This window comes from Stegodyphus dumicola, chromosome 6 (genome assembly GCF_044657685.1).
Source record: "Stegodyphus dumicola isolate Sdum_Otavi_A_Nest chromosome 6, ASM4465768v1".
Lineage (NCBI taxonomy): Eukaryota > Metazoa > Arthropoda > Arachnida > Araneae > Eresidae > Stegodyphus > Stegodyphus dumicola.
In genome coordinates, this window is record NC_140773.1 from 157,266,938 (window position 1) to 157,280,986 (window position 14,049).

Sequence of the window (14,049 nt, forward strand, 5' to 3'; positions counted from 1 at the left end):
GACAATGAATAGCACTGAAATATCTAACACACGAATTTATTACGGTAGTATACAGGGCAATATGGCCTTCACCGTGCAAAAGAATGATAACACAATACACATAAAGTTAACATGGCCTAAAGACCCTCGATGTAGTCAGTCCCCTGCTACTGTCATCAAATGCTGCGAATGATGTGGGAGGCGCTGAATACCATCAGCCTCAACATTTGCCGCAATATGTGTGAATTGGGTCCTCTGTTGACGCACAGCATTTGCAATGTCCTCTCGTGTTGCAAACCACCTACCACGCATTGGTTCCTTAATTTTGTGAATGAGATCAAGGTCAGAGGAAAGAAGGTCAGGAGAGTACGGAGGGTGATTTAATTCTTACCATCTTCAATGTTAGAATAGCTGCCGTACGCACTCAGCTTTACGTCGTCTTGCATTGTCGTGCAGAATTATTGCACTGTCCTGCCATGAGGAACAAAGTGGCAAACAATGACATCTCTGATGTCATATGCAACAGTCACCATCAATTTGACTGGGGAAGGATTCTGACGGACCTTCTGCTGCCTTGGTGATCCAGGATGTCGTCACTCCACGGACTGACGTTTCAGTTCTGGTTCGTATGCCCTGCCCAATATTCATCGATGGCGATTATTCGTGACAAGAATTGATCGCCGTCCTGTTGCCAGTGTGCAAAGTGGTCGGAGTATATTGCATAGTGTACCCACCTTTGAACTTCCGTCAGTGAATGCGGTACCCACCACGAAGCTATTTTGCGTAGCTCATTATGCAATATCTTCTGGACGGTACGTTTCTCGATGCCACTTACCCTCTCCAATTCCAGTAACATCCATCATCTGTCTTCACCTATGAGGTGCTCGATGAAGGCATGTGCCAAGTCGGTCTGCACACTCACCGATCCTCCCGAACGTTGCTATCACTGGTTGACACACGTCCTTGCTGAAACATTCCTACCCACCGTGCTACTGTACAATATGGTAGGGCATTATTCCCAAGGGTTTCTACTAATTCACTGTAACATCCCATCGCATTTCTCCCGCGGAGAACAGCAATTTTGATGTAAGCGCGCTGCTCAACACGGTTACTTCCACCTCGCACAACACTCACCAACCAACTGATTTCAGAGCCCCCGCTACCACACAGCCATCTGTTGTTCTGCATACACACTATGCCTACAGAACTTCCACACGACACATATACATTTTGTGATCCGTTCACATATCTAAAAGAAAAAAATAGTTGCCATGACTTTTGCCCCAATCCTTGTAGATCCCTAAGTAGTATGCATTATTATTAAACATGAATTAATTAACTGTTAATACGTTTTAGAATAAAATAAACTTTATGCAATTTATCAAGTGGCATTAAATATTTTACACTTGTTGACACAGTTGATCATATTTGAAAGAAGATAAGTGACATTTGCATTTTACCAACAGTTAGCCGTGTGTTGATTTTTTTTTATATTTCATTTTGTCGCAGACTTGGTCAGTCTAGAGGTTTAGTAAAAAAGCAGGTAGATTTTATGTCAAATGCCATACGTTAAAATGAAAAATAAGATCATAATCAGCATGATTCATAACAAAAGACTGAAAAAGAACTTAGAACATAAAGGCATGTTCTGATGCTAACAAAGAATTTAGAATATATAGCAGGGATTGGAAGCAGAATTTAGAAAGGTACTAGGCAGCAGAATTTCAGATCCACAGAGATTGCATCAGGTGGGAAAATGCCTAGTGCCAGCTATGTGTATGATGCATTAAGACATATTAGATGAATCTTTTAAATTGTAAGTTTTCAATTTCTTTATTAATAAAAAAATCCCATTCTATAATGCCTGCATATGTGATAAGATTAGAAGCATTTTTGATATTTTCCATGCTTGTGTCTAGTGAAAAGTAGAGAAAATAAAGGTATGATAAACATATTAAGATTCTAGTATCAGAAGTAAAACATTCAAATATTACATTCTCGTTTTTCTTCTAGACATTCTCCAAAAAGTAAGAAATTCATTGCAAACTTTCTGTAAAATACATCCATTACGCATTCATACCATGGAGACATTTTTCATTTTGTCACATATTTCTTGAATCTTCTAGAATCACTGGTCTATAAATCTTGCCTTCAAATAATTCTAAACTTTCCAAGTTGCAATGTCTAAAATCCTAAAGAAAAATTATCCCTAACAATTCTGTAACAGAAAAAAGACAGAAATATTTTGGAAAAAAAAGGAGGGAGACGTATAAAATTAATTTTATAGAGAAAACCGATGCACATTCTGAGAATTTTGAATATTCTAAAACAATTACATGATAAAAACTCTTACTATGAAAAAAAATTAAAAACAAGACATTTTTAATTAATTACACAGCTAATTTTGCTTTTGCTAAGAGCTGTTTTGTAAATTGTGCTTTATAGTATTATACCTTGTTTATTTTTCAGATTCAAAATATTCTATAATAAGTTGCCAAAATGAAACTTTATAATATAACAGCAAAATATAAAAATGTTTTATTTTAATTTTATTTTTAAATATAATTTCAATACATATTATTTTAATGAAATTTATCAATGTCATGCTGTTTTAAAAACAAATCGTCGAAAAATTGTCAGATCCCGGAATTAAAAAGTTTCTATAGAAACTAATCTTAAAATTGCCAAAATGTTGGAAAGTCGCGAAATTTAGAACCGTTTAATAAAAGAATTCACATCTCCAAAAGCGAAAAGTTATTTAAGAGCTCTTTATTAGAAAAAATTAATTTCGAAATGTTTCACTTCTTGCTGAAAAACTCGAGTATCCCATCATTTATATTAGAAATAGAAATAAATTATAACTCATGAACCCATTCAAAAGATAACCATATTTACGGCAGTGAATCGCCAAAAGTATTCCTCCAAAATGCTAATTCACACTCAAAATGACAGTCGTAAAAACAGACAGAAATTTCAGATGATTAAATTAAGGACCTTCTGCTAATTTTGGCCAAAATTAAGGACTTTTAAGGTAAAAAAATCTAAGGATTTTTACGGACTCTTAAGGACCGTACGAACCCTGAGTTAATACATTGATTACACTTAAAACAATACAGCCATTTTTAATGAGTACAATTTTTGTCAACTTTTACAAAATGAAAGCCTGTTCAAAGCAATCACAGAACCCAGACTTTGATAGTTCAAGATATACATTTGCACTGGAAGCTTATTTTTTACGAATTTTTTAAAATTAAATATTAAATATTTTTTATTAAATATGACGTGCACCCAAAAATTTAATGAGAAAAATATGAAAATCATGTATTTATTTACTCAACTAATAAGAGCTTGCATACATTTTTTTAAAGTTAGACCAGCTATATCATATTCACTTTGGGCAATTTTTCTTTTCCTGAGAATTTTTTTAAAGCTACATTAAGTATGTTTTGTAGTTTTATAATGCATGGAAATAAACAATATGGAAGAATGAGAAGTGCCCAGTAAATTTTGTAACAAACTTCATAAAAGTTATACACAGACTCACAAAGACACTTTCAGTGAAAACGCTTCTGTTCAAATGGTAACCTATCAATGGTTTAATCTTTCAAATGTCTCTCAAAGTAAGTCCACAGAATGCTAAAAAAGACTGTGAAATCATCCTGCAGATCATTACCAAAAAAATCTATAATATCTGTGAGATTGCCAAATTACTTTATTGCACATGTCAGCATATTTCATCAAAGGAACTGAATATAAAAAGAGCAGTTGACAAATTTCTGCCACCATTGCATTCTATGTAGCAATTTTTGGCATCCAGTAACAAAACTGACTTTCCATCTCTTTACTTAACTAGATATAACTCCTTACAACAGGCTCATCTTATTTAAAATAAAAATGATGCTAGAAAAGAAAAGATTCAATTCAGAAAAAATCACTAGTAGTACCGAATGGTATAATAAAAGATGGCTTTTTACAGTCATGGGAATGTGACTGGAACTACTCTTTAGTCTGCACTTATTCAAATGTGATGGAAGAGAATAGGACAGAAGAATATTTTTAAAATTACACACAAACATTTTAGTTGCATCAAAAAATTAACACAAGAATAAAAATGCATTTATTTTTAATATTTGTAGTTAAAAACGCACTGAAAATCTTTATTTTTTATATATTTATGCTAATTTTTAAAAATATCTTTATAGAGTTCTTCCTTCAGATCCTACTACAATAAAAAGCGAGTTATTTTTCTAGTCTGAATTAAGAAGTCTTAGGAAAGTCAAAATAATCTTTTTATTGAACTTCAAATTAAAAAAAGGCACTACTTGTACTACAGATGAAACTCTGAAACTTGCTTTTATTTAAAATAATAGAAGAAGAAGTTCAAATTAAAGTAATGTAGCCAGAGTTTAAACATGAAATAGTCTACTTAAGGTGGCTCAAATAATTAACAGCATGCTTTTAATGCTGGCTAGTATGTCTTAAACACATAATAACTAATTTGTATTCTGATGAAAACTATGTAAAGAAGTAATTACAGGGCCAAATCATATAATAACTAGTTAGTTAATATAAAATCCTACACCTTGAATTATTCAGTTTTAAAAAGGTTATACAAGACAATTACTTAACTCTCCCTTCTTTTTTTAAATTTTCAATAATCAGTTCAAGGATTATTCAGCTGCAAATTTTTATTAAGGATGGATCTGGAAGGGAGGGGGTCATTTTAAACTACGTGTAATAGTACAAAATGCACTGGGACTTTGAAAATTCCAGCCTTGGCATTTTTTCATACATTAGATCATAAGTCTAAATTTAATAAGATGCCAAGCAGAGATCAGAAAATTAAAAATATGAAATAGTGAAGCATTTATCAAAAAAATCAAAACTTACTCTTCTCCAAAAATAGCTTGATATTTTATTTGTTTGCTCTATTATTTCTTTCAATGCAAGTTGTTTAATTTGCTTTGTTTTTTGTTCTAATATTTTTTCTTTAATTCTGCAGGTAGGCATAATTTCTTGTTCAGTTACAAGGTTGCATTGTTCAAGTCCTGTAACACAGTGTCAAGAACACCCACTAAATTATCAATCGAAGTTTTTTGGTTCTCAACAACCTCTCTGCCACTTTCTTTACAATCGGTAGTGATATTTTCTGGATGTACGACAATACCATTTCGGCATCCTTTAGTTGATTGATAATCAACAATTTCATGGCAAAAACTATTATATCTTCATTTATTACCACTTCTCTACATTTCTTCGCAAATTCCATTAATTGGAAAATTTTGCATTTTGTTTGTGATAACTGAAAAACCTTCAAATTCGCAGTTATTTGCTATCATCATAATGCTGAGCTTGCACTTGCTATATGCTGTTAGTGATGTTTCATAAGAATTGATGACTAAAGACATGTTGTTCCATTACATTTTACCTGCATTTTTATGCTTGTTTTACATCGCACACTGACAAAATTAAGCCTCAATTATATTAGTTATTTATTATACTTATAATTGCTTCCTGCACATCCTTAAGGTTTATCCGAGTACCAAATAAATAAATTCCTACATATACTTAATGCTTCTCCAGGGCTGGTGCTAGACATTTTGTGGCCTGGTGCAGTCTCTGTGGGTCCCAAATTCTGCTTCCTAACACCTACCTAAACTCTAAAAATTTTACCAACCTTAAATTTTACATGTCAGTGCTTTCTCCAAATTCTAAAGATTTTGCTATCCCTTAATTTTGTTCCTCAGTGCTCTTCTAAATTCTAAAGCTTTTGCCTCCTCTAAATTTTGCCCCCCCCAGTGCAGTGGATTATGGGCTTAATTGAATAATGAACCAGTTATTCTCAATGCAAACAGCACTAAATGTATTCTTTTGGCCTTGGAGTATCATTTACAAAATAGAAAACTAAATGCAATCTTTTGACCTAAGAATATCATTTATAAAATCTTTTTTTTTTTTTTTTTTTTTTTTGCATATGGAATGAAAGTTCTGTTCCAATTTCTTTTTGTCAATACATTCAACACTTCATACCGGAGTTAGCAAAAATCTGTATAACTGCTAAGCATAATGTCAACACAAAATGCCAGAGACACTACTAGAAAAACTTCCGACATCGAACTCTAGTTTTGAATTAAAATTTTTGTTGCGAATTCTAAGAAAGCATTCCTAATCATTTAACGTTTAAGAGGGAAAGTAAAAGTTAGCTAGAAATTTAAAATGAAATCATTCACATTGCTGCCCCTTTTAAAGTGTAATAAACTGTAAGCACTAATTAATTTAATTTAATGGCAATTATATTTATATTGTCATTGCAATTACATAGTAACTGAATTACATACACTTGTTATTACATTGTAACTGATTAATGCCCAACTCTGAATTAAAACTTAACTTTAAAAGCAATCATCTCTGACATATAATGTGCATATAAGATAATAAATAAGATTTTGCAAAAGAAAAAAAAAATAACATTATTCCTTAATGAAATCATTTCTACTATTTAAGATTTTAACTCGAAAGAGAAGAATACAAGAAGTAGCTGTAAGATGACAAGAAGAATGAAGGCTACAAGAATTTACATGATCAAGATAAGCTTGATGAGATAACTGAGAAAAAGTCAAGACAATTTATTTCTATATAAAGAAATGGTCAGAAGAAAGGAAGGATGGAAGTGAGAGAAAAGGATAAGCTATTAAAATGTTTAGACAAGCATTACATCATAAAACTGGTTAAAAGAGAGCAGCTGATACTAGACTGAACATATTTGCAGTTTTAAGATTGTAGTTAGACCATCAGTATGTTCACAGTCATTTTTTTTTCACATTTTGAATCATGTTAAATTTTTTATGAACTTTGTGAACCACAGTTTAGCACAATAATCAGATTGTTCTAAAAAGAATGCAAGCATGGCATTGAAAAAGAAATACAATAGATTGTTGCAAAAGTAAAACTAATCTAGATTTTATTTATTTTAATTAAACCACACTTTAAAACTAGAATGGTGATAGGGGTCATTTTGACCCTTGAACACTTTTGACCATTGATTACTTTTGTTTTATTGGAAGAAATCGTTTGGAATTTTTTGACTTTTCCTAAATAGATAACAAATATTTGTAAAAAAAAAAAAAAATCAACATTCTAGGTCTGTTAGTTTTTGAAATATTGGCATGTATTCCCAGAACGGCGGACGGGGGTCATTTTGACCTCTTTACTTTTATCCCTCTTTCTGCTCGACGCATTGTCAAATAACCCATGAAAAACATTCTCTGATAAGGATTTTTCGATTGCATTCATATTATCTCCCAGAGGGATAAAAACCTGGGTGGTCTCACTACTTTGTAATGTCTACATAAGTTGCTGTTCCTTTGTTTGCAATTATCAATTCGTTTGAAGAAAATACTGCAAGGAAAGTAGATGCAGGGTTTTTCATGCTTACATTTCTTTTCAGAAATAGTTTATTTTATAGATGTATTTTCCCGTTTTTTAGTTCAGCTTACTTCAGGTGATAACAGTTAGGACAGATGTTTTCTTGGTAATCCCAAATCAGCATTTTGGTACATATGAATTCTGCCATAAAGTTCATTACCACCTTTCCTTTACGCTGTGAGAATCATATGGTAAAGTATATTCCCTATCAATTTATGATAGTCTAATATTTTTCCACTTTTTTCAACTTTTACAAAATATGTCTAATAAGCGGAAAAGAGGTCTTACGGATGAAGAAATTAAAAAATTGTTGCAGGAGCTATCTGAAAATGAGTCTGATGGAGGTGAAATTGATAATTTTTCTGTAGAAACTGAAGATGAATTCTAAACACAAACTATCAGTGAAACCAAGGACACCAAAGTAAACAAAGAACTCAGCAGAAATAAATGGGCAAACACGGATCAGGGTATTAGGAAAACGTTTTACAGCTCCTGATAACACTATATGGAATGAAATAAATTCCAAAAATTCAGTCTGTGGCCGCGTTCCTGCTTATAATGTTCTAAAAGAAACAGCAGGACCAACATCTTTTGCAAAGAGTCGTGTTTCTGAGAACAAAGTGTCTAGTACTTTCAAGCTTTTTATTGATGATGATATCTTGCTGCATATAAAGAAATGTACAGAATCCGAAGCTCATCGGCAACTTGGAAATAAAGACTGGAAGTTATCCCTGGCTGAGTTAGATGCTTTTGTCGCTATATTGTATGTTGGAGGAGTAATAGGAGCAACTGCTTAGATTTATATTCCTTGTGGTCCGAAGCGTGGGGAATACCATTTTGCAAAAAAACTATATCAAGAGACAGATTCAAAGAAATAAAACGATTTTTAAGGTTCGATGAAAAGACAACAAGATCTACTCGATTACAGACAGATAAATTTGCTCTTATATCAGACATATGGAACAAATTTATTAAAAACTGCAAAACGTGCTACTGGCCAGGACAAAATATTACAGTTGATGAACAATTATTCGCATCTAAAGCTAGGTGTAGATTTACACAATATATGCCTAATAAACCTGACAAATTTGGAATAAAATTTTAGTAATCTGTCGACGTTGATACTAAATACCTCTTGAATGGATTTCCTTATCTAGGAAAAGATGAAACAGCAAATCCTCAATTATGTTTGTCTGAAAATGTTGTCTGAAAATTAACGGAGCCACATCTACACAAAGGGAGAAATATTACCACGGATAACTATTTTACTAGCATTAAATTAGCAGAAATGCTAAAATAAAAAAATACAACTATGGTCAGCACAATGAAAAAGAACAGAAGAGAAATTCCTATATCTTTGAAAAATATGCGTAGTAATCTTTATTCATCGACAATAGTGGAACATGGTAATATCACACTTACCACATATCAAGGCAAAAGAAACAAAAGTGTTTTTCTACTGAGCTCATAGCATTCTGCTGTAAAAACTGAAGACAGTCTCAAGAAGTTGCCTGATCCAATAGCATTTTACAGCGCAACAAAGTATGATGTGAATTTTCGTGATCAGATGTGTCGAAAATATTCAGTTAAATCGGCTTCTAAACGACGGCCTGTACATGTCTTTTTCAATATTTTGGATCACGCAGCTTAATACGCCTGGATAATTTATAAAAGTGTAACAGGAAACACTATTAACAGGAGAGATTTTCTACTGAAATTAGGAGAGGAGTTAAGAGTGGTACATATGGCTTCAAAACTCCCAAAGATCCTTCCCGAGTCTTCAGAAAAAACACATGAAAAGAAAATGGATATAAAGAGAATGTCAAGTACAGAGATGCAATGGAAACAAATCTCAAGAATATTGTGCATCTTGTTCCAAAGTTGTGTGCGGAAAATGCACTGGAAAAGTTGTTAAAAATTATTTTTGTATCAAATGCATTAATTCTTAATACATGTGTATGTAATCTCATATTTTAAACATTAAAAAGAATTGAAACAAAATGCTTTACATATTCCATTGAACTACACACATAATGATATAACTGAAACCCAGAGAACATTTCTCATTTCTGGATTTAGAGAGTGAATCATCCTACGAGTAAGTACATAAAAAATATTATTATATAAATTGTGTTTTATTTTAGTTAACATTAGTTTTAAAATTTGTGAAACCATTTATTTGAAATAAATTCTTACATCAAATTAATGAGTTATTTGAGTAACTGTAGTATAATCCAATTGATCACCATGTACTTGGTACATTTACAGTATTTTGACAAGTCAAAAAATTATCATGTGATATTAAATATAAATTATATGAAATACATATAAAGTGCATATTTGTGCCAATGTACGGCAATTAAAATTGTTTTACCGTTGTTATTTAAGTTTTTGCATCGAAGGGTCAAAATGACCCCTTACTGCTGTTCTATTAGGTAAGATGTTCCCGCCGTTCTAGTGTTAAATAATAATATAATGTATGAAATAATATATATTTTTAAACTCTGATGAATTCAATTTATATAATAATTTAGACCATTCAAGCTCTACAGTTATTTAGAATTAATTACCATGGATAAAATGAAATTATAGTTTCTTTCCTTTCTACATGTACATGAAATAGATGTTTTAATTTTTCAATGACTTAGGTTAATATGCATTTCTTGCTTCCATCACTATACCAATTATTATTTTATATATAAAATAAATCAAATATTGCCATGTAAATAGTTATACACTCTTTAGTCATGTCAGTTATACACTTGAACTCATCAGCATTTAACGAAAAGCAAAATACCTTTTCCATGTCAACATTTAGCTCTGCAAACCACTGCTTGCAATCCTTTCCAAGTATAACACAAGCCATATGTAGGCATGCTATGTAAAATACATAAGAAGTTATGAAGCAATTTTTAATAGCACATTATAAAATATCTTTTACAGCTTATAACATTATAAAAATATTTAAATAATCACCTAGTGCAATTTGATGAGGTGGATAAAGTAGACATACATCTGTCCGTAGACTATCATTGATGACTTTCCTATAAAGTAATATAATATTTTGTAGATTTATAAATAACACATAAAATGCTTTTAAATCTTTGGAAATTGCACTCTGGTTACATATGACAAACAAACAAAGAAGGCTTTTATGCATGAACAAGGAAGGTCATGTTATTTAGGTAGGTAGGTAGGTACTAAATAAAGGTAGGTATGTACCAAGGAAGTATGTACTAAATAAACCACTTAACAATAATAACAAACATTGCCAAAGTCAATGGTGAGTATCGCATGTAAGTGAGAAGTGCTAAGCGCTGTGTAATATCATGTTTTTACTCTGCTGTTCAACGTCTTCATAGCTTAAATAAATGTTTGTCACGTATATGGAAGATGTCTTTTTATTCTTCAAAACAATTTTTAAAAAAACTATAATAATTAAAATACATTGAAATAGTTCATTGGCTAATTCTGGATACAGAAGAGCAAGGATTTTGGTGGAGGAGATATTTCAATTCATTTCAGTGTTCCTCCTCCTGACAAAGTGACACTGAGGTTGATTGAACTCCTCTTCTATTATGTTTTTTTTTTTTTTTTTTTTTTTTTTTTTTTTTTTTTTTTTTTTTTTTCATTTATTTTTTAATTGCTTGTTTGAAAAGTTTTGGTTTTAACATCTATTGAATTTTTTATTGCATTTATAGGACTATTTGAAAATTATTACTTAAGAATTTCAATTTTTGGTCTTTATGAAAATTGGTTCCAAATTTCTTACTTTATATATATACGAATGCTTACATTGTAGTTCCATAGTGGTGCAACCTTTTACTTCTGTACATAGTGATTCAAAGGCTAAATCCGACCTTGATCGTGACTCTCCACATTTTGTTATGAAAAAAATATCAAATGTGCATGCATAAAGCACACATGCACACATAAAGAAAGGTTGTGGGTTGTCTGGAGGTTTGGATTTTAGTTAATTTTGCATACTGGACTTGTACTGCATATAATTCCCATTATGACTGTTTATAATGTTTAAAGCATTCAGTTTATAATACTGGTGACTGAACGCTAATCCTCCATAATCATACACTTGATCTGCTCAGAATCATAAAATTTTCTGTAAAAAGTACATAAATATAAAATTTGGTGTTCTTTAATTAAAGAATTAATACCATTTTCCCCTTTATTTTGATTATTATTCCTATTATTATATTTTGATTTATTTAGTCACGGTTTTCCGAGCAAAATTTATAAGTAATACGAAATTTCAGATGTAAATTACCATGCCATAGGAAGAAGTGCTTCTTCTTGTCCAATATCTTGAACATAATACACTAAAGGCCTGTATGGATGATATAACACTAAACAACAATCCTGAAATATAAATGAGTAAATGCATAACAAAAATTTTTAACAATGTCTCTCGCTTATTTTTTTAAAGAAATAAAAGACATAACTCAATAAGAACTAACCATCATCTCTAGGAGATAAAATTCACACTCCAAAACATGAGTCATTCGATAAGGGAATTCTTGGGGATATGCATACGCAAACTTGTTTTTCACTGCAAAGCAAAATTAATTAAAAAAAGAAAGTAATGAATATATTCTTCTGATTTATTAAAATTAACCAAATAACTTACCAACAGTCTGGCAGGTTGAAATTAATCGACTATTTGATATTACTCCGAATTCCTGTTCATAGATAAAATATAAAGGGTTACTTAAAAAGATAATGTTAGATAAAAAATTCAGCAAATATTTTATCTACAAAATATTAATTAAATTGTTTCTCACTACAAAATATTTGAGTCACCGACAATTTTGATTAATTAAAACTTCTGTATAAAATTTTAAGCAATAATAAGGACATGTATCAGGAAAATCACAAATTTTAATTTTCATCTTAACCTTTAACTGCTGTGAGCGGTCTCCCAGACCGTGCAACATTTTCCATTAAATGCTTCCACCCCATTAGAATAATTAATGGGTATTGCCATTCTTAGTACCTTCCTAAACCAGTTGCCCAAGGTCACATACCAAGTTGCATTTGGCTACTTTTATTTCTTCTTTTATTTTTTAAAATCACCCCCCACTGCAGTCTGTGGGACCGATCACAGCAGATACAATTCAAATTTCGGCCAATACACTTTTCATTGTTACACATTTCGCTTTTTTATAAATATTCTTGAAATGGCTTCAAATGTGTGCAGGAAACGTTCTATATATATTATCCAAGGCCAAATTGAATAAATAGTTAGAAACTGATCTAATTTATAGTTCTCTGATGAAAGTTCTCATGATAAAATTATTGCGAGCGACCACAACACAAATTCAGAAATATCTGCTGATGAAAATGAAAATCCATGTTCTCCTTCTACAAGAGATTTTTTTTTATTGGAAAAAATGAATTAAAATGGTCTATTCAAGAGCCCAACAAGGGTGTTCACACTCGTAGTCATAATATTATTCTTCGTTCAATCTATTTAACTGCTCGTCGAACCTGACGTTGGCCTATGGCAATATTCTTCAGAAACTTGGATATCTGTGCAATAAACGCATTCGTATTATTTCAATCTTATCCAATTGGCTCCGAAAATGAAACAAAAAGATTTCATTAGCAATTCAGTTGGTGCAGTCTCATGTAAAATGGAGGGTAACTTCATCATTTTTACCTAAAAAACTTACACTTACAATAAGAAGAGTTTTTAGAATAAATGATGAAGGAAACATTGCGATCGAAGACGATAAATTAGATAAAAAAGGAACGTGCTATATTTGTCCACCAAGCAAAAAAACGAAAACAGCTCACAAATGTATAGCATGCAAAGAACCAGTGTGTCTACAATGCAGTAGAAAAGTATGTATAAAATGCAGCTCTAATTATAATTCTTAAGCATTCTTATCGCTAATTTTAATATAAAATAAAAAAGTTGAATTTTAAAATTTACTTCTTCCATCCAGATACGTAAGTGAAAGAATTATTATCATAGTATATATTTTAAAATTTAATAAACTGATTTAAGTATAAAAATTGCTTTATATCTTCATAAAAAAGTTAAATATATGAAATTAAATAACAATTATTCAAATAAGAAAAATAAAACAATATCTTATTTTATTTTTAGCAAAAGTGGTCTGAGAGATCGCTCACAGTAGTTATGCGACAATTTAAGTCACGGTAGTTAAAGGTTAATGACAAAAAATTGAACTAACGACTATGTTGTCAGTTAGGGAGACAGTAAAAATGATAAAAACCCTTTGATTTTTTTATGAGGTTTTTCTAAATTTTAAAAATTTTATGCTTAATGCTTCTGAAATCTGCAAAATATATTTACATTAAAAAAATTGCAGTCAAAATCTCAAATAAATCAAAACTCTATACCGAAAACAAAATTATATCCCAAATTAATAATTCAGTGTCATCAATACATACAGTACAGCAAATGTGTAAATTATTATTATGAGCACACCAGCACTTTAGAGCATTATTTTCTGCATAGTGCTAGTGTTAGATATAAAATGAAGTGCAACTTCATCTCATTTTTTTATTTCAAGACAGAACAACAATAGGCTTCAGATGAATAGGTTATCAACTCTCAGATAGGATAAATACCTTACTTGCTCAATTACACAATTTCTGAGC

General features: G+C 31.1%; 1 protein-coding gene across 6 annotated transcripts in view; it reads right to left on the reverse strand.

Annotated features, from left to right (window-relative positions):
• The window catches only part of CycC (cyclin C), a 134,939-nt gene that overhangs the window by 41,384 nt on the left and 79,506 nt on the right, over positions 1 to 14,049 (reverse strand). For all 6 annotated transcript variants that reach the window (XR_015041752.1, XM_085819096.1, XM_085819097.1 and 3 more), the window contains exons 5-9: positions 12,047 to 12,098; positions 11,877 to 11,968; positions 11,687 to 11,778; positions 10,381 to 10,448; positions 10,202 to 10,281 (exon numbers count right to left, since the gene is read on the reverse strand). Coding sequence is in view for 5 of the 6 variants with exons in the window: in XM_085819096.1 (XP_085675222.1) it covers positions 10,202 to 10,281; positions 10,381 to 10,448; positions 11,687 to 11,778; positions 11,877 to 11,968; positions 12,047 to 12,098 (384 nt within the window). In the remaining variant the exon portion in view is untranslated. The remainder of the gene's footprint in view (positions 1 to 10,201; positions 10,282 to 10,380; positions 10,449 to 11,686; positions 11,779 to 11,876; positions 11,969 to 12,046; positions 12,099 to 14,049) is intronic.